Source organism: Podarcis gaigeae, assembly GCF_964106915.1.
Source record: "Podarcis gaigeae genome assembly, chromosome: 7".
In the NCBI taxonomy this organism is placed as follows: Eukaryota; Metazoa; Chordata; class Lepidosauria; order Squamata; family Lacertidae; genus Podarcis; species Podarcis gaigeae.
In genome coordinates, this window is record NC_139683.1 from 86,296,608 (window position 1) to 86,317,823 (window position 21,216).

A 21,216-nucleotide genomic window follows, 5' to 3' on the forward strand; every position below is an offset into this window, starting at 1 on the left:
ATAGTTTCAGACCTTATTTTCTCAGCCTACTTTCCCCGACTCCCTCATACCTCCCCGTTCTGTATTCTAATTTCATTATCCAGTCAGTAAACCCATTCCCTTATTTCCCACAGTTTTTTGACATTTCCATTCCTTTTCTTAATTAACATCTCTGAACACCGTATTATTTTCCAACCCATGTCTTTCTAGCCTTCATTAATTTTATAATACTTGTCAAGATAATCTTTAAATTTTTTCCAATCTTCTTCCACTGTCTCTTTCTCCTGGTCTCGGATTCTGCCCGTCATCTCTGCCAGTCCCATGTAGTCTGTCATTTTCATCTGCCATTCTTCCAAGGTGGGTAGCTCTGGTGTCTTCTAATACTTTGCAATAAGAATCCTTGCTGCTGTTGTGGCATACATAAACAAAGTTCTATCCTTCTTTAACACCACATGGCTAACCATGCCCAGGAGAATGGCCTCTGGTTTCTTCAAGAAGGTATATTTAAATACCTTTTTCATTTCATTATATATCATTTCCCAGAAAGCCTTAATCCTTGGGCACGTCCACCAAAGGTGAAAGAATGTTCCTTCAGTTTCTTTGCATTTCCAACATTTATTATCAGGCAAATGGTAGATTTTTGCCAGTTTGGCTGGGGTCATGTACCACCTGTACATCATTTTCATAATATTTTCTCTTAAGGCATTGCATGCCGTAAATTTCATCCCGGTGGTCCATAACTTTTCCCAGTCAACAAACAAAATGTTGTGACCAATATCCTGTGCCCACTTAATCATTGCAGATTTAACAGTTTCATCTTGTGTATTCCATTTCAACAGCAAATTATACATTCTTGACAAGTTCTTAGTATTGGATTCTAACAGTTCAGTCTCTAACTTTGATTTTTCCACCTGGAAGCCAATTTTCCTATCCATCTTATAGACTTCCAGCATTTGATAATAGTGAAGCCAATCTCGGACCTTACCTTTTAATTTCTCAAAACTCTGCAATTTCAGTTTATCACCCTCCTGTTCCAAAATGAAACACCTATTGTCTACGACATGGGTAGGCAACCGAAGGCCCAGGGGCCGGATGTGGCCCAATCACCTTCTAAATCTGGTCCGCAGACGGTCCGGGAATCAGCGTGTTTACATGAGTAGAATGTGTCCTTTTATTTAAGTACATCTCTGGGTTATTTGTGAGGCATAGGAATTCGTTCACTCCCCCACCCCAAAAAATATAGTCTGGCCCCCCACAAGGTCTGAGGGTCAGTGGACCGGCCCCCTGCTGAAAAAGTTTGCCTGGTCTACGATCTGGAAGCTGCCCAGAGAGGCTGGGGCAACCCATTCAGATGGGGGGCATATTTGTTTGTTTGTTTACCTTGTATGCTGCTCTGAGGAAATCCAGAATTTGAGTGTAACTGTAGCTGGGGAGCAGTGTGTAAACTCAAAAATAAAAAGTAGCAGCAAAGACAGGAGTTTTTTATATTTCTAACTCAGATCTTTTATTTAGCCAAAAAGATTGTCCCTTCCTTGAAATTGTAAATATTTACAACATTTATAGATATTTACGACATGATAGGCTATGGCTGATAGAGTATATGTTACACCAACCCTGTAAAGTCACCCAGTTTTTTTAATACCCATTTTGCTGGGGTGGGGGTGAGGTTAATGCTGAAGTGTGGTCCAATGCTGTTATCCTGAAGCAATGAGTGTGGTTTTTTTAAAGGGTGTGCGGCAAAAGTGGCTTGCAAAGAGGGAGAGGAGTGAGATGGCAGGGAAGTTGGTGCAGTGAGAAACACTGGAGGGTACACCTGGAATAGTTTAGTTACCAGATCTACCAGGAGTAGTAGGCAGGTCTCTGATGCTAGTTATGTTTATTCATTTTCTCATATATGCACTGAATAGTAGTAGTAGTATTTGTACTCCGCCCATCTGACTAAGTTGCAGCAGCCACTCTGGCTGGCTTCCAAGGTATATAAAAACATAAAACATTGCACATTAAAAAGCTTCCCTATACAGGATATTCAGGGCTACAGCCGCTCAGCAGTTTCACTCAACAGCTGCTAAACAGGGAAATTAATGTCTTCCAACCTTAAAAGGTGTGATGGGATTAATGCTGCAACCCACAGACCACAAGTTAATGGGACTTAATTGTCTTAAATGCAAATTCTGTGTTCTAATTGGTTGCTGCACTTCTCTTAGAGGTATAGTCCAGAGGGAACGTTAAGTGTGCGATCATTATGGACACTGAAACACTCAGGCATACTGAGCCAAAGCAGGGATGTCCCAATTAAACTGAACTTCTACCCAAAGTAATATTTTGTGACAGTGGCAAAGGCACACCTGATATGGCATTTCTGGGCCAGAGAAAAGGGCTACAGCTAATGTATTATCATGTTTGTCCATATTAAGCAAATTAATAAGAACTGTTTTAGATGCTTAACTATAGCTGGAGAGCTGTTATCCTTGTTCTATGTTTTGTTGCTTGAAACCAATGCAAATGCAAAAGAAAAAAAAGTGAATTGATCCTTTTAAATGTTTTTCTGTAACATTATATAGATGTGAAATGATGAGGGTTAATTCTGGTTTTCATGACTGCTTCCACAATGGCCAGACACACGGTATATATGCATATATAGTTAAAAGTGAAGGAAGATTTCAACTGTTATATATGGGTTGCATGAAACGCCTTCAGGAAATGCATATGGTCCACAGGACCACAATAATGATAGCAGGAAACAAAATGTTCTATCGGGAGAAAGCAGTTCTGGGGAAGACAGCCCAACCAAAGGATGTAGGCTTGCAATGCTAAATAAAACACTTTTTTTTTTTGTTTTCAGCAGTGGTGAGCGGTCAGTGGACTTGGGGGACTATGCTAGTTCCCTAAAAGCTCTTTTGCCTGGTTTAGGGAGGGAGGAGTGATGCTCTAATGGGGTATAAGAGCTCTCCCGCCACCTTCCCTAAGCCAGCCAGGTTTATCTATAGCAGGCACCCCCAAACTCGGTCCTCCAGATGTTTTAGGACTACAATTCCCATCATCCCTGACCACTGGTCCTGTTAGCTAGGGATGATGGGAGTTGTAGTCCCAAAACATCTGGAAGGCCGAGTTTGGGGGTGCCTGATCTATAGCTCCACCTTTTAAAAAAAATACATCCCACCTGCCTTCATTTCTCTAGAAAGCTATCCTACCGTTTTCTATTTTTCCTGCTTTTCTGTTCTCCTTTCTTCACACACTTGCACATATAGGAGATTTTATACTGTAGTGATATGAAAATAAAGCAAGGGGTCTCTTTCAAGTGTTGCAGGTAAATAAGAATGTGGTTTTGAATTTGGGAAAATTCTTTGTGTAACTACTAACACCTAAATTCAAATACAGTGGTACCTCGGGTTACATACACTTCAGGTTACAGACTCCGCTAACCCAGAAATAGTACCTCAGGTTAAGAACTTTGCTTCAGGATGAGAACAGAAATCGTGCTCCGGCAGCAGCAGGAGGCCCCATTAGCTAAAGTGGTGCTTCAGGTTAAGAACAGTTTTAGGTTAAGAACAGACCTCCAGAAAGAATTAAGTACGTAACCAGAGGTACCACTGTAGTATTAGAGCCACACATGAAGGTTTGCTGTTCACTGTTGTTTTGGGTATTATTCTGGGAGCAAACATTTAGTGGACATAAGGACCCATGACCGCAGCTGCCACATACTCGTTTAGTGTGGCAGCGCCTGCACTGTGGAACTCCCTGCCTATTGAGATCAAGAAGGCACCTTCACTGTACTCCGTTCAGCGCCATAAGACAAGTCTGCCCAGATGCTTAGAAAGTTGGAAGTGATTTTAATCTGCTTTGGTATTTTAACGTTTGAATGCTTTAAAGCAGAGTTGTGGATTTTTATTGATTTTACCTTTTTGTAAACAGCTTTGAGGTTTTTCACAATCAAGAAGTACACATTTTAAAAAATAAATAAATAAAATGGAAGGTTTCCCCTTCTTTCTCCGGACCTTTAGTAATCGTATACATATCTATAAACAGATATCGATATAGACAGATATGTAATTACTTCCTATTCTGTTTTCTTTTCTTGAGCCCTCGCTGCAGCTGGCTCAAAACAGGACCGCCGCAGAGATCGCGGCCTGTGCGCGTGCGCAGGGCAGAGGGGCGGAGCCACGATTTACTTTCATTACCGACGCGCCAATCCCGACCGTGTGCTATAACTCCGCCCACGCTCCTCCCACGAAGAGCCAGGTCTCTCGTTTTGGGTCTCGCGAGAGCGGCCTGGCGAGAAGCCAGGAGGAGCCCGGGCGAGCGAGCGGTGTTGCGCTTCACTTGTGGGCGGAGCTTCCGTGTCTGCGTCGGCGGCGTGGTGACGTTGGCGGCGTGGCAGCGCGCGGGTCGCCCGTTACTCGGCGGGGCCGTTCCGCGAGGGGTTGCCATGGCGAAGACGGTGGCCTACTTCTACGACCCGGACGTGGGGAACTTCCACTACGGTGCGCAGCGCGGCGGCGGCGGGTTCTGCGGGGGCCGGTGCGAGGGGAGCCGGGGGGTGGGTCGGAAAAGGCCGCAGGTCGGGTCTTGCCGGGCGGAGCGGAGCGGGCCGTGCCGAGTGGCCCGCTGCCTCCGCGTGATCGCTCCCTCCGCCCTTCAGAAAACAGCCCCCGCTTTAAAAATAAGCATCAAGAGTTCCAGTCACGGAGGTTTCGCTTCCTCCCCAACCCCTTTGAAATCCACTCTCGTGGATCTTCTCTATTTAACTCTGTAGTCGTTTGATTGCCTCTTCATGGTTGTATTTTCAGCTCCGAGTCCCCATTTGACATAGTCATAATAAGTAAGTTAATAGTCATAATGATCACGGTCTTAGGGGGTGGGGGGAGTCTGGGAGAAGCCCCCAAGATGGCCCTCTCCTGTGTTCCTAACCAAGCACGCCTGTGAGGGTGGTGGAAATTGAAAGGATATTTTGACTGAACCAAAACAAAAACCACACACCACCAAGCAACCATACATACATTCTGTGGAACCTATATTTATTTAATTTAGGGAACACTCTTGTGGTAAGGTGTAGTGAGGCTATGTGTTTAGACAAGGAATGAAACCAATTGGTACTTCACTCAACTGCTCTTAACCATGTAAACCTTAATCAATGGAGCTATACTTCTGCTATAAGGGACTCATATGTATCAGCATAATGTTCTCCCACAATACTACTTTTATCTCCGGTTGCACTTCTTTCTCTAAGTGCTAGTAATGAGCTAGGTCTTAATGAACCTTTGTTTCTGGTATGGGGATGTTGATTTCACAGTGGTTTTTTTTCTTTCTTTCTTATTGTGTTAGGAGCGGGACATCCCATGAAGCCTCATCGCTTGGCACTGACCCACAGTCTGGTTCTGCACTATGGACTCTATAAGAAGATGATTGTAAGCATTGCATTTACTGGGTCAAAGACAGCTCCTGGTTTCAAGGCAGTAATATTTATTTTAGGATATTTTTATCCATTCCTTTGTAGGTATATTTCAGAATCTGCATACACTACATGTAAAGCCTCTCGCAAAGTGTGGAATCACTGGAGGCAGGACTCAGCAATTTTAATGACTTCGCCACCAAGCCAAAGCATTTTAGTTTTCTCACCTTCCCGTTTCCAATTTATGCTAAGAAAGCCCCCCTCCCTTTCGCGTAATTGTTACGTATTTGGCTGTGATACTCAACATTGAGAGTTGGAATTGCTGCACAATTGCCAGGACAATTTCTATCCACCTCTGCAGCTTCAGGTCTGGGAGGAAGGCTCTGTTCATTAAGTTCATAAAACTGCAGCAGCTCACTTGACATGGTGAGCATGAATATAGAAGTCTGACTAGGGATAGTGTAAACTGGAACTTAGACAGCTGTACAGCCTTGATCTGCTGTTGAATTCAGTCCTGAATGGGAGAAATTTCTCTTGCAGGTATTTAAACCATATCAAGCATCTCAACATGATATGTGCCGCTTTCATTCAGAAGATTACATTGACTTCCTTCAGCGAGTGTCTCCAAATAACATGCAAGGATTCACCAAGAGCCTCAATGCTTTCAATGTGGGGGATGACTGGTAAGTGCTGCATACCTTCTAGATGCATCAGGTAGATAGGGCCCAAAATGTGTGGTGTGGGCAGGGTGGATATTCCAGAGGTCCCAAATGCCTTCTCGAACAAAAAAATACTGGTCTTTCATTGCAATATTGTTTGTTTCATTATTTTGTAAATGACTTGGGGGTTCTGCATATAATCAAGTGGTTTTAAATTTTTGCTAAATAAATCTACTACAGATGTGAATGACAGAAGAAATAAGATAATGTCTTTGTTTGGTTAGAAACATAAAGATTTACATGTGGAAATATATGTGAGGATGTAGAAGGGTGGATGATTGACTGATATGAATGTGGTGTGAGAAGGGAAATGGAATGCCATGCAGAGAGATTGACTAGGGGGAGATAAGTGGAAGGCACTCATTCAACCTTTATTCATGTGCTCTATGAACATAAGCCAACAGTAAATATTTGCTTATTTTCCTGGCTTCACCAAGGATGTGTACTACTGTAATTAATTAAGAAAAGTCTAAAAGGTTCCTAATTCTTGAAGTGATGTTAAAGCACATGGAGTTAGGCTAGAAAATACTGAGGAAAATGTAGTTTCCTGTCATACTTAGACCACTGCAGAACATTTTGTGGTTTACCTCAGGTGCCAAAATATATTGGGTTGGCCCTGCTTATTGGAGCACCAGGAGGCTTATTAAAGTCTGATGACTAGCAAAGCCGGTGCTTTCTTACACACACACACACACACACACACACACAATATTACTGTGTGCCTACAGTCATCCATGCATTGTCAAGCTCAAGGGGGAGATTACTGCAATATGCTTTATGTGGGGTTACTTTGATGTTGGCCCAGAGGCTGCAGCTAGTGCAGAACATGGCAGCTGGGTTGCTTGCGGGAGCCAATGGCCGACAGCATGCAACACTGTATTTTCTGGATTCGCACTGGCTGCTAATCTGCTACCAGGACAAGTTTCAAAAGGGAAAGTGACACTGCTACTGGGCTGGGTCTCACATACCAATGACCAACTCACTTGAGAGACAGCCTTACCCAGTAGGAGTAAGGAGAGCTTCTCCATCAAGCCGCAAAGATATCAGAAGCCTGCTCAGAAGTAACTTGGAGCAGGGCTTTTAGTGTGGTGGCCCCTGTTTTGAGGAGTAGTGTTCCTGCTTAGATAGTGCAGTCACAGATAGCTGCACTTTCTGGAAACATCTGAAGACATTTCTATTCTGACAAGCTTTCTCAGCTTTCTATGTCATCTTGAGAGACAGCAATAAGGAGAGCTTCAAAAGCAACCAGAGCCAGCCCTCAAACCCTACGTGGACCTGGCAAGCACTGCTGTATTCACCCCTTACCACCCTCTCCAGGCTGATTTGACTTCTCTGTGCAGCTACAATTGTGCAATACTGAAAGAGATGGGTGATTCTGCCCTCGTGCACAGTTCCTTGGCTACTTGAAAGAGTTGCGGAGGATAGGTCCATCAGTAACCATTATTACTAAAAGGAGACTCCATGGTCAGAGGCAGTATACCCCTAAGCACTAGGGCCACCCAATGAATCCGAAGGCGGGAAGATACAGGCTAAACAAAAGGAAGTACCTTTTTAAACATCACATAGTGGAATTTGAGACTGCAAAATGTAGTGATGGCCGCCAACTTGCATGGCTTTAAAGGGGGTTGGAGAAATAGAAGGACGATACAGTTAGGATTGCTCTGTATGCCACCTCAATTGTCAGAGACAATACAGGGAACAGGAGTAGTGGGAATGCTGTTTATGGACTTTCCAGAGCCAGTGTGGTGTAGTGGACTTGTAATCTGGTGAACCGGGTTCGCGTCCCCGCTCCTCCACATGCAGCTGCTGGGTGACCTTGGGCCAGTCACACCTCTCTGAAGTCTCTCAGCCTCACTCACCTCACAGAGTGTTTGTTGTTGGGGAGGAAGGAATATGAGATTGTTAGCCACTTTGAGACTCCTTAGGGTACTGATAAAGCGGGATATCAAATCCAAACTCTTCCTCTTCTTCTTGTTATTTCAGGCTACTTGGAGCATCTCTGGATACACAATTGTGTTTCCAATTGTGGGTGATGCCCAGTCCCTGCTCCATGATTGGGAGAGGGCTTGTCATGTTTGCTGGGGATAGGCACTTGTATTGGCAAGTAGAACCATGAACCCTTGCAGATTAAGAGTTCTTAAATATTAGACGACTTGCACACTCCTATTTTAACTGTGGCTGCTAAACAAAAACGTTGCCTTGCCTGTCTTGTGTTTCTTATTCACATCTAGCGATATGGTCAGATCTTCCATACCCAAATAGCTATTTTGGATTGGAAAGTTTCTGCCATGTTATCCTGAACTAAGTGTAATTTTGTGTTCTCTCGTAGTCCAGTGTTCCCAGGGCTGTTTGAATTTTGTTCTCGATATACTGGGGCTTCATTGCAAGGAGCAACACAACTGAATAATAAGGTAACAAGGTGATGTCATCTTCACATCCTTAAGTTGCTGTCAACCAGATCGCTCTAAGAGTTGCTCTGTAATTTTTTTGGGCAACTAAAATAATATTCATAATCATTGACTCTGGGGGAGCTTTATGATATCTGATATGGTGTGGTGGGGCACTCAGGAACCCCCCAGTTCAAATCCTATCTGGGGCATGAATTCACTTGGTGGTTTTTAGCCTCCAATCTCCAATATGGAGGTACTAATTCTGACCTACCTTATAGGTGTTTTTGTGAAGAGTGCAGTGAAGTGCTTAGAATGGTAGGAAGTATAAATACTAAATACTCCCATGGGTACAAAACTATGGTTCAGATAGCCTTAACAGTTTGTTGTTGTTTTTTGCAAAGGCAGTCAGCAGAGTGGATGGGGTAGCTTAGGATATAGGGATTCATCATCCCTTGGTAAGTATTGCTGTTAAGGCAGCATAATCCTCTTTCCTTTGATCTAATGTCCTCCTTCTGTCCTTAGATCTGTGATATTGCAATAAACTGGGCTGGAGGTCTTCACCATGCCAAGAAGTTTGAGGTAATGAGGCAAGTCTACTTTCCTTGCTTTGGAGGGTAAAGAAAACTTAGATGCTTTTCACTGACTCACTTTTGCCTTTTTTGTGTTTCAGGCTTCTGGGTTTTGTTATGTCAATGACATTGTGATCGGCATCTTGGAGCTTCTCAAGTAAGGAGTTGGGGCAAGCGGTGCATAGGCGGAGGGGGGAGTTGGTGGTGCTGTAAATGGCATAATGGAGCTGCACTAGAGATTGTGTGTCTAAATGGCTTCTCTGGTGCTGGTGGCCCTTCCCATTCCCGTTCCATTGAACCTTCTTCAAGTGTTTGATCATAACGTGATAATTCTTGTTTAGTTGTGTCTGGCTGAGTCCAGATGTGGTACGCTCCATTCCTACCTGCACTTTTTTGTTCCAGTTTAAGAAATGCAATAATTAAGCCCTGGCTTGGCATTTTTTGGTGCAGTCTTGTGTTTGAAAACCCCACCCTGAATGGGGTTTAGATCTGGTGCACTTTATGCTTGCTTAACTTAAACTGGCACAAATTACACTGGCTTCCACTACATGGCATTGCTCCCTTCATCAAGAAGACTAAATTATTCCTTCCTCCTCCTCCAGCCTGGCTTTACAGATAATTTAAACACATTACCTGCTTGTCTCCATTCCCTATCTGCTGCCCAACTATAAATTACATACAAATGTTTCCCTTTCTGATCTATGACATGAAATACACCTTTTTGGTGAGTAAGAAACTTGGATTGGCAACTGGGTGAGGGGAGTGGCTGTGCAGCTTGGATACAGGATTTCACCCTGGTGTTGCCAGCTTCCACCTGCTTCTCTAACATGTCTTTGGGTTTCTGACAGATATCACCCACGTGTACTGTACATTGACATAGATATCCATCATGGAGATGGTGTTCAGGAGGCTTTTTATTTGACAGACCGTGTCATGACAGTGTCCTTTCACAAATATGGAAACTACTTCTTCCCTGGTACAGGTACAAAACTTTTTATTGCTTATTGTAAGCTGGATTAAAGATGCAATACAGATTTCATTTTGGATACCTGCAGAGTGCTTAGATATAGGATAGGTACATTAGTGTGGGGATGTTCCAGTGGTTAGCTAAAAATGGAAATGGGATTTCTTCAGGCTATGGATTAGCTAGGTAGTAACCTATTTTAAAAATCAAAGTTTGAATTCTGCACTTTGCCCCGCTTTCACCTGCTAGGTGACATGTACGAAGTGGGAGCTGAGAGTGGCCGTTATTACTGTCTGAACGTACCTTTGCGTGATGGCATTGATGACCAAAGTAAGTGGAAGGCTTCTCTTGGGCTGGATATTCTGTCTTCTGTGCAGATTGCAGCAGAGGAGCTATAACAGCAGAGTCTTGTCTTCTCTTTGAAGGTTACAAACACCTCTTCCAGCCAGTCATTAATCAAGTTATAGAGTTCTATCAGCCCACGTGCATAGTGCTGCAGGTAAGAGGATGGAAGACCTAAGCAGTGAGAGTCATGGGTGTGGACTTCCATTTCCTTTGGTGATCACACAGAAGAACTAGTGGGGGGAGGGTTGGGAGATAGGTGGGCTGGCTGGGATGAGATGCGTTCCTGATATTCTGTTGTGAGTGTTTTGAATAATCAGTAGCTAGTGCACCGATACTGTTGTTTTCTCCTCATTTCTTCTTCTTTGCCTCCATTAAGTGTGGTGCTGACTCGCTAGGTTGTGATCGTCTTGGTTGCTTTAACCTCAGCATAAGAGGACATGGGTGAGTCCCTTTAATGAGTTGAGTAAAAGGGCACATTGGAACTGAAACTGATGTGATTGGATCTCCCACCTTTTTTACCGTTTAATGCAGCTGTGGGAGCTTCACATTTGTTTGGACTAGTGGTGCTGGAGGGGTGAGGGAGAGGTTGACCCCTCCCACAAAGCGACTATTAGCCCTGCAGCAGAAAAACACAGTGGAATTAATTGGTGTGTATGTGATTCAAAAACAGTATGAGAAAAGGTTTAACACCCCGACCTGTTCTGCTTCAGTAAAATGTGCTTTCTGATGAACTTGATATTGCCCCACACCCCCGTGGAAAAATGCAGGTGTACTATATTTTTCCTGATACAGGCTAAATAGCTGCTTGCTATGGTGAAAGAACTATATTGCAAAAACAGTGCTGCTGGTCTGATAAAAATCAGAGCCTTTGTGGTTGCTTCAGTTAAAAATAAAGCAAAGCTTTGAAGGGTTGTTCTTGCATTCTGGTTGCTTTTGAGGGGTTGCTTTTCGAGCGGGGAGAAGTGGCAGGGATTGCTTCTCTGCTCACCTAGTGGTCCATCCTCTTTGCTTGCTTGTTGCCTGCCAGTTAATGTGGAGCTGGTGGTGTCCACTCGCTTCACCCCTTGAAGGGGTTCTGCGTGGAATTGGGAGAGATGCACTTGAGCAGAGGGATGAGAAATGCATGTGTAGTGTTGTGTTTGTATGAGAGAGAGCTGGAAGGGGGAGAGTCATGCATATGGTCTGTGAGAGACAGACACGTATGTGAACAAGAAGTACAGATGAATGTGTGCTTTGAGAGCGGGAAAGATGCACTTGGGTGGAGAGGGAGAGGCATCTGTGTGTGTGTGTGTGTGTGTGTGTGTGAGAGAGAGAGAGAGAGAGAGAGAGAAAGAGAGAGAGGTGTGTGTGGCCACCCTGTTTATTTTTCATAATAGAGTAAATAATTGCCATGTGATCTCCACAAGCAGGACATAGCTTATTTCCCACAATAAGCATGAGGTCTGGAAGGGGGAAACAGCAGTGTGTATACTTGCTCTAATTGTGCTTTGCCCCAACGGCAGTAATTTTGTGACAGGCACTTCCCCCAAATTCAAAATGTGCCCACTGCTCCAAAAACTTTGGCCAAACCCTGCATTAATGTATCTCTGTGTCCCATCTTTTTTGGTTCTTGGTAGTTATCAGTTTGAAACCCTGTCTCCCCCTCCCCATTCTGAGAATTGATTCTCATCCTGGCACATGAGGATTCGCTTCTGATTTTCTGAGCAATAATGTAGTGTTATGTCAAACTTTGTTGATTTGGTGCTTTGTAGCAGGGATGGTATTGTTCCACTTTTGTTAACATGTTTGGATCAGTTGTCCCCTCTGTAAGCAGGTGTGTTCTATAAGGCACACCTGCACAATTATTGGCTTTCTCACAAAGACAAGATAAGCAGAGAGTTTACAGGTTTTGGTTGTTCTTTATTAATTGTGTATGCCTCCCACAGTTATACTAAGAATTACCTTGAGGTGGTACAGATGGGTTAATAGTGCATACCTACCTAGGCTCTCTTTACTTTTTTTCAACCTTCACCTTTGAAGTCAGTAGTGAAAGATCAGCATTTAGCTCAGAATACAGTAAGTTATTGTGTGTATTTACACACTACATTGTGTGTATTTATACATAATATACATTACTCAATCTTTTCAATATTTAGGACTTTAGAGCGTTCACACTGACTCTTTGGGCTGCATATATTTTTCTGGGCTTTTGACCAGTCTGAAATAAACCTCCCACTTTTAACACGCTCAGGAGCCTACACCTGAGTAAATAGAGCCTGTGTTGTTAGTTATTTGTAAATTTTCCAAAACCTATTTGTAGCCATATGAAGGGTGATGGTTTATGTACAACACATAGATGAATGTAAGCAAATTTGAGAGGAATTCATTTCTAAATTTTATAACTTTGAATCCTAGGGAATGTGTAGAATATGTAAAGAGTTTCAACATACCCCTCCTGGTGTTAGGAGGAGGTGGCTACACAGTTCGCAATGTGGCCCGGTGCTGGTGAGTCTTCTGGAAACTTTTGTTGATAATGGGTTGGGGCTTCACCTTCCTTGGATATAAAATGGCACAGGTTTGTGTCATGTGAAGACTTCACTGTAGTCTGCCTTTCATTTTAGGACTTATGAAACATCATTGCTTGTAGATGAAGCAATTAGTGAGGAGCTTCCATATAGTGGTAAGTTGAGGATCTACATGTTCAAACGTCACTGATGTCACTTGTAGCATATCTAGTTTCCCCAAGTTATTAGTATCTAGATAACTTAGGGGGCTAGTTCAAAAGCAATGACAAGGCTTCATGGAGTAACTGCTGCCACCTGTAGAACCTTGTTGCATGTGCTGGCCAGGGCAGTTGTGGTGTGCAGAGGAAAATGTCAGCTCACTATATGACCTCACCAGGTCCTGGTTGGGGCCATTGTTATCATGTGGCAGCAGCCCGGCTGATTTGGGTTCTAGCTCACCTCTACCCTGAAACACTCCATTTTGGAAGTTGCTCTTGGCTGCTGCTAACAATGCTGCCAGTGGTAGCTTGTGCCCCTTGTTAGGGCAGATAAAGTGGGGAACCTCTTGCTGGTGGAACTGCCCTGCCAACAGAGGCAGTGTCTGTGGGTTGGGCTGGGTGCAGGGATATCTCCACCTCATCCAAATTCTCCAGCATGATTTGTTGGGGGTTGGGGTTGGTTAATCTGTAATTCGCCAACAGCATCTTTCAGATTGTTTCAAAATATGAGGGTTAAGCAGATTTAATTGGTGGAGGTGGCGACCAACCTTTGGCCAACCTTTTCATATCTGCCTATGCTTTTCTAATTATTGGAGGCAAATTATTTTAAACCAGATTATTTAATCCTGTTACTTTTTCCACTTGGAGTTGTCAGTGGTTATTACATTTGCTCGTCAATATTGATTCCCAGTAATTCTGTGTTATGCAAACCGGAAAACTGATGGCATAACAGCTTCATAGATGAAGCAGAATTTGATTGTATGTTTTCATCAGTTCTAAGCAGCTGGAAAATCAGCTGATTTCATTAATTTACATAAAGGGAGCCAAGGCATTGAGAGAGATTGCTCCTTCAGGAGAGTGGAGCTGCAGCCTGCTGTTCAGTTAGTTGTTGCATGGGCTTGTAGAGTTGTTTGAAAGGGGTTGTGCATGGATTTCCTTCTTATTTTAAAATGTATAAACATCAGTATGTATGTATCCACACTAATTGTCTGTCTCTATGCAGAGTACTTTGAATACTTTGCTCCAGACTTTACCCTCCACCCTGATGTCAGCACTCGAATTGAAAATCAGAACTCGAGGCAGGTAAGTAACTTTGGCCATATATATTTCACTTAGCTCTACTTTAGCCTCCCACCATGTCTTCTGCCTTGACATTTTCAAAAGTTGCAGCATTGGTGCTTCTGGTTTCCTAAAGCCCATTCAAAGCAGTAAGAGCAGGCCCTCCAGATGTTTTGAGACTACAATTCCCAACATCCCTGAACACTGGTCCTGTTAGCTAGGGATGATGGGAGTTGTAGTCCCAAAAAATATCTGGAGGGCCGAGTTTACCTATGCCTGAGTAAGAGTGATTGGGATCATTCTGAACCTGCAAATTCATTTTGGGCAAATAGTTGTTATTATTATCATTGTTAATTTCATTCTATACTGCTTTATATTTTTAAGAAAAAAAATCTCAAAGTGGTTTACAACCTTCATGAAAACATCAAATAAAACATTACTGAAGAAAGTCAAGTATACATTCAAAGCAACAGGAAACTAAAATATTATCTTAAAAGATTTCAAAATAAAACATTACCAAAGAGGTCAGCTATAAAATGCACATTTAACACAGCCAAGTTAGGAATAAAATTATCTTGACCATTTCAAAAGAAAACATTACTAAAGGAAGTCCACTATAAAATGCATATTTATAACAGCATAATAAGCAAGAGAATAAAAAATTCTCATAAGCGTAGAAGACACCAAGATCAAGCAGGACCACCCAGCTGCAATCTTGATATTTTAAGAGGAGTGCAACTCCTGTCTAAATTGGAATATACTGAGCACTGCCTTTCTAATTCTATGAACTGCCTGCCAAATGTACCTAATATATTACATGGACTTCACATTGTTGGATTTCATCCAGATCGTTACTAATCACCTGATGTCATAAGTGACAATTAAAGGGATTTTTAATTTATGTTACAAGTGTCACCGTGCTAAGATTAGCAATGGCCCCGTTGAGAGAGACAAAAGACAGCAGAAGGAGCTCCTGTCTTTGCTCTTAGATTGGAGATAAGCTCTCTGTCTGCTCTTTGATTTTAAAAGCAGTATTTTTCTGTACCCCACACAAACTCGTGAGTGGGTGGAAATGCTGCCTTTTGCTCTGAAGGAGTAGGCAGAGGGCTTATCTCTCAACCTAGTGCTGCTGTGCTTAGCACCAAGATCCTAGACCTAGATAAAGGACCCATCTGCTCCTTAGAGAGGAATTTTATTTTGTTTCTGGAGTGCTCTGTTTGTGAGAGAGAGGGTGGGGGAGAAGAGGGGCAGTGCTGTGTCCTTGGTGTCTGGTACATGTTTTGTGGATGGGGGTGGTGGTGTGATTTTGCTTCCCACTCCCTCAAGAGTTTTGCTTTTGTTTTGGCCCTGGCAATTTGGACAGGTTCCTGTCGGCCCTTGGGCCAAATGGCTTCTCTACTCCTGCAGCAAGAGAAAATCTAGTGCCCTTGGCATTTCTGACAGCCAGGCAGGAGTGGTGGCTGGAACTTTATAAACATTTTGATACCTGAAGGCCTCTATGATATGACCTGCTGTTTTCCCCCCTCTTCTCTTCTGACCAGTACTTAGATCAAATTCGGCAAACTATATTTGAGAATTTGAAGATGCTGAACCATGCACCCAGCGTCCAGATCCATGACGTCCCTTCTGATTTGCTGAATTTTGATCGCCCAGATGAGCCTGATCCTGAAGAGAGAGGTTCTGAGGAGAACTACAGCAGGCATGTTTCTATTTATCCCTCAAGTAGAAACGTCCCGTGTTTGCACCCCAGCCCAACTATGATATGTGCCTCCCAGAACCAACACTACATTGATTTGGGCTTTTGCTTATTGTTTAGATTGCTGTTTTCCAGAAGCATGTAATTGCTGCAGTTTTAGGTGGGCAGGTTTCCAGTGTCTGTGCTTAATTTTTGGCCTCCTCCTGTGTTAACTTGTCTTGCAGGCCGGAGGCTTCAAATGAGTTCTACGATGGTGACCATGATAACGATAAAGAAAGTGATGTGGAGATATGATGCCTGAATCATGGGAGTGTGAACAGTGTGGAGATCGCAGGATGGTGGTGCTATAAGGATGCAGCGGGTTCCAGTGGAAAGCCTCTGTCCTGTCGCTAAGTGATGGCAGCAGGACTGCTGAATCATGCATTTACTGGGGCGCAAAAGACATTGAGAGGTTCATGGTCCTCCCAGAGCCTTTCCCACCCCTTGAGACTGTGCCTTTGCCACTGTTTGTGGAAAAAGAATTTCATAATTTCATGTTCACACAAGTCTGTTTCACTGCTGTGTGACCAGCTGTTGGGTCTCATTCTGCAGTGACTTTGTCTCCCTTGCAGACAACAAGAAGCACTGTTGCACTTGGACATTTCTTCTGACTTCTTTTGAAACAGGTTTGTGTATGTGAGGTGTTCTGCTGAAGCAGCTGGTTTTAAATCCCCAAAAAGCTGCAGGGTAAAAGTCAGTCGTTTGCCAGTTTTTAAGCCAACCAGAGTCCCTTGTTAAAGTAAATCAGATAAAAGGGAGAACCGGATAATGGTTAATATTTTGCTGAGCCAGTAATGGAGGTTGGAACGGTCAGTTTTGCGGCTGACCCAACAATGCTGGTTCATTTAGCACAGATTTCTTCATAGGAGGTTATTTTTGTAGCAGCTCATTTTCAAAATCAGGGCATGTTGAAAAAACCTACCCGTGTGGGATATTTGAGGGACAGAAGGCTGGGGGTGGGTGGGTGTTGTTTCTTAATATTTCTTCTGGTAACACTGCGTACTTGGTACCAAAGTGGCATCCCCAAAAAACCCCTTGTCAATGGAGAATTTTGTTTTGCATGAGTGTTGATTACATTCACACACTAGTGCAGGGTTTCCCAACCCTTGGCCTCCAGCTGGTTTCATACTACAATTCCCATCATCCCTGACCACTGGTATTGCTAGCTAGGGATGATGGGAGCTGTAGTCCAAAAGCAGCTGGAGACCCCAAGGCTGGGAAATGCTGGATTGTGCACCTATGTACAACTCAGTGTACCCCCAAGAGTGACCTTTCCACAGACGTCACCTTTGGTTTCATAGAGGTCATGTTGCTTCTCAAAAGAAGGTTACATGGATTGTAGGGAGAGACCTGGGCCAAAGATGGTTATTGTTCCCATTGTTGAGCTTCTCCCTTCTGTGACCCTTTACATATTTTAATGAATCATGCTTTCTGAGCATGTGTTCAGGCAGAGGCTTTGTTCCTAAATAAATTTTAAGGAACTTTTTGAAAGGAAAGCTTCCTGTCCCCTCTTCCCCCCTGAACCACATTCCATATTGTTCAGGAGGGTCCCCCAGACAACCCAGAGAGGATTTTCTTTTTCAGGGTAAGGGGGGATGCACACAGTGGGGAGAAGTGGACAGGAAACATCTCTTCCACAAACTTCCTTAAAAATAAAGTTCTTTTTGGATCCAAGCCTAAATTTGAAAGGCTTCTCTAGTTTTAACTGCAAGTTCTCCTTCCTTTGTGACTACATAGCCATTGATGCAATGTGTGCCTCAGTTTGGCTGTGGTCTTACTGGTCTTAAGCTGTATGTGTATGTGCAGATACTTGCCATCAGTGTTATGAAGACTTCACTGCGGGTAGAATGGCAGAACAGCAACTGATCTTTTCTTCCGTATGCTCATATTTTACTAATGCTTTTAAAATATTAAAGAACAGGATGGTGTTTTTCTTACCTGTTTTGTGTCTTTCCTTCTCCCCCTGCCTCTTGCATTGACATGCGCTCATGCAGCCTGTACAGCAGACTCATTGACCAGATGTGGCCCCCACATGCCTCTCTTTCTGGCCCTCAGAACTCTCCTTATGCTTGGCCCTTCACTGGACCTGTTTCACATCCTTCTTGAGTGTTTTTGCCTGGCTGGTATTTGTCCTCAAACTCTTGCTTGTCTGGAGGGGATACAAAGGACTGTAGCCTGCTGTAGAAACATTTGCCTTTGTTGCCACTTTGCCTCTAGCCCTGCTTGTCACTGACATGTGGCCCTGGGAATAATAACATTGTAGAATTGGAAGGGACCCCAAGGGTCATCTAGGCCAACCCCCTGCAGTGCAGGAATAAATGTCCAGAAGGGAATTTGACTCTCCAACAGTAAATGGGTTCCTCATGTGTGATGTACAGTCACTTTCAGTCCTTTTTAAAAATTCTTATAGTAATGGAGCCCAGTCTCTTCTTTCACTTCTACAGGGGGTATGAAGTTACTTTTCATGGTTGTAGAAGCACTGTGGCACAAAGTGCTTTTTTTGCCACACATTCAGGAAGTGTGTGGGTGCATGGGCAGTAACTGGAAACTGCAATACACACTCCCTTAATTTACTGTCTGAAGGACATATGCAAGGTTCTGTAAAGCTGAGTTCAAGCAGCCTAAGCCTCTGAAGACAGGGACAATATTCACCACAAGACTGCAGACAGTATGTTGAAATGAAGGATTATTAATCCAGAAGTGTCCAAAATGATATTGTTCTAATTGCGACATCCGTTTCCTCTGATCTCAGTATTGCTCATCCATGTATATAGTTCAAACTTAAAATATTAGAGCACAAGTTACAGTGACTGATGTAAGATGGAAACATTTAAATTTAAAAATATAATTATATCTATAGCAATACCCATCCAAGAATGTGACTGCTGCAAAATGAACAGAACGAAACAGTGACATGTTGGTAGTCCTGCTGCCGCTAATAGCATGACAAGATGTCATAGTTCTAGATAATGGCTTCATTTACAGTCTCCAGAATGGGGCAAAAAAAAGCAGCAAAGAAACGTGTGCCCTAAAAACAGTTTGTCAGTATACATGTTTTTGCACAGCTGGTATACTTCTCTGTGAGTACCATTCAAAGAGTCTATAACATGAGCCATAATCTCAATCCATGACCACCTCCCTTAATAAAGTGTTGGGGAGCTGTGCTGACCCTCCGACAGGTTGCTTGCTACCCCAGCTTCCATCATCCCTTTGGGGCTGCTTCCAACCTTACAACTCTATGTGATTCAATTCTGTTATCCTTCACCATTGGCTGCACTTGTTGGGGCTGATGGAAATGGGAGTCCCAAACCACAGGCTCTCTAACCACAGTTTAGATATTGGTTAGGATCCAAAGCATTCCATGCTTATGGACCAGGGACATTGCAAATGTTTATCTGTGGTTGCAGCCACTGGTTGCAGGGTGCCAAAGGCTGCAACCTGGGGTCCCCTGATTCATGGGTGGTTGGTGCTGGAGCTGCTGTGGGAAGAGTGGGTCCAAAATGGCAGCATACCTTTATTTCGAAGTTATTTCTTTTCTAGCCCACCTTTTCATGTGCATGGCAAAATATGGCAACCCTAACCTAACAGTACAATACATAGTAAATCATTAAGAAAAATAAAGAATAATGGCCAGTTTATTTTTTTAAATTAAAACACAGCTATGAAAAAATAAGGTCAACTAAATAGACTCAAAAGCCTATCCTATTTCATTTTTAAAGACTTTTAAATAAAGGGTGTTTTTTGGCTTCCTGTGGAGAATTATCTTGGACAGATTTTGTAGTGCTGGAGTCTGGGCACCTACTCAGGAGGTCCTCTGAGTTCCCTTCAAACACTTATGAGCTGCTGGGGCAGAGAGGAGGGCCTGACTTGAAGATCTCAGCATATGGGCAGGTAACTTATTCTTTAGCAGTTTAGAGCTTTATGGGTCGTAACAAGCGCCTTGCATTGTGCATGGATGGACAGCTGCAAAGTCCCAGGCTCTCCAACTAGACCCTGTTGACATCCTGCCTGCAGTATTTAAAGCCATCTAGGTTTAAACCATAGGTGCAATTTAAGGAAATTGATACATACTTGATGCAACTGTTGGTTTTGTGTGGGGGAGCTTTGGTTGGAAATCTAAACCAGCCTTGACCCCATGTCTGACCTGCAGTATTATCCTGGACTATTAAGAGGCATGTTTCATGTTAACTCTGTCAGCCGGACTCAGCCTATTGTTTCCACAAGCAACACTCTGCTGCACCTCCTCCAGGCTGTATTGGACTCTACTGGCATTAGAATTTGCACAAGCAGGGCTAGCTTTAGAAGTTAAAAACAAAAAGAGCAAGACTCCAGCCCTTTATTGCGGCTGTTTGTTTAGGCATGGACATGCTGATGCTGCTCTATCTCAGTGCCACTACATTCCCCTCCCCACCCGCTTTCTCTATTGAATTTTACAGGCAGCTGCTTCCTCGGCCCCTGGGGATGTTTTAGAATGGGTTTTTCCTCTCGAGACCCGGAAATCTCTTTCTGCAATGTCTCGCTTTCCTTTCCTTATCTCTGTGGCTTCGGAAGGGAGATCAGCGGAAGTTCTGCCTTATTACCAAAAATGTCCACCTTAGAGATAGAAAGTGTAGAGGCACCATAGGCTTCGATGAGATACACATTTCGTTTTTGGTGGGAGAAATTCTGTTTTTACATTGTGAAGGCGGGAAACTGCATCTATTATAAAACAGGATAAGGCGAAATGCCCAATTTTAGGGCTGGTTTTGGAAATGCTTTAAACGGTGACTGGAAAAAACCAAAACCCAATACAATAGCGCAGCTTTGAATGAGCAGCAACGGCTCCCAAACCCTACTCTTAACTCAGATCTTAGTTTGAGTGGAAAAAAAAGTTTTAAAATATTTGAAAGGGCATGTCTGATAGGGTTGCCATATTTTGAAGAGCAAAAAAAGAGGACACTATGACGGCCATTGATAGCAAATAAATGCACTTTCTCTCAAATTTTACTCCTGAAAAAGAGGACGTGTCCTGGAAAAAGAGGACACATGGCAACCCTTCTACATGCCTTGACAGAGTACCCAGGCTTCTGCGTGCAACTCGGCAAGGAGTTTTGTGGGGACAATTTTGACTTTTGCTGCAACTTGTGGGGTGTCTCGTATATGGGAGATATTTGACTGGAAATAAACTAATCTCAGCCTAACCCCTCCCCCCCATCTGCAACAACACTTTTACCTTTTTCCGACAGTAGACAATGTTGTTCAGAGAGAGCTGAAAGAAAGCTTGTTTAAATAAAGTTCTTTGTTTTATAATAATGTGCCGGCAGGGGAGTTTGATTTTTGTTTTTGTTATGCTATATATGTGTGTGTGTTTACAGTATACACAGCTG

The 21,216-nt window shown here is 43.3% G+C and overlaps 1 protein-coding gene across 2 annotated transcripts; it reads left to right on the top strand.

The window, feature by feature from the left end:
• The first annotated feature begins 4,255 nt into the window (after positions 1–4,255).
• Positions 4,256–17,787, top strand: HDAC3 (histone deacetylase 3). 2 transcript variants are annotated; one of them, XM_083748753.1, is made up of 16 exons: positions 4,256–4,460; positions 5,302–5,384; positions 5,909–6,051; positions 8,417–8,498; positions 9,000–9,056; positions 9,148–9,203; positions 9,895–10,028; positions 10,260–10,340; positions 10,436–10,509; positions 10,732–10,796; positions 12,750–12,839; positions 12,956–13,014; positions 14,060–14,139; positions 15,657–15,814; positions 16,036–16,814; positions 16,898–17,787. In XM_083748753.1, exons 1-15 carry the CDS (start codon positions 4,406–4,408, stop codon positions 16,103–16,105), a joined length of 1,287 nt encoding a protein of 428 aa, XP_083604879.1. In that variant the 5' UTR covers positions 4,256–4,405; the 3' UTR covers positions 16,106–16,814; positions 16,898–17,787. The 2 variants fall into 2 exon arrangements, with proteins under 2 accessions (XP_083604879.1, XP_083604878.1); XM_083748752.1 differs by lacking the exons at positions 16,036–16,814; positions 16,898–17,787 and having other exon boundaries at positions 4,304–4,460; positions 15,657–16,004.
• The last annotated feature ends 3,429 nt before the right edge of the window (positions 17,788–21,216 follow it).

Bases quoted from the DNA above. Each gene is read 5' to 3' on its own strand.
- HDAC3 (XM_083748752.1), top strand. From the start codon at position 4,406: ATGGCGAAGACGGTGGCCTACTTCTACGACCCGGACGTGGGGAACTTC. The intron at 10,029-10,259 runs GTACAAAACTTT...TTCACCTGCTAG, and splicing joins CTACTTCTTCCCTGGTACAG to GTGACATGTACGAAGTGGGA. The intron at 12,840-12,955 runs GTGAGTCTTCTG...CTTTCATTTTAG, and splicing joins CGCAATGTGGCCCGGTGCTG to GACTTATGAAACATCATTGC.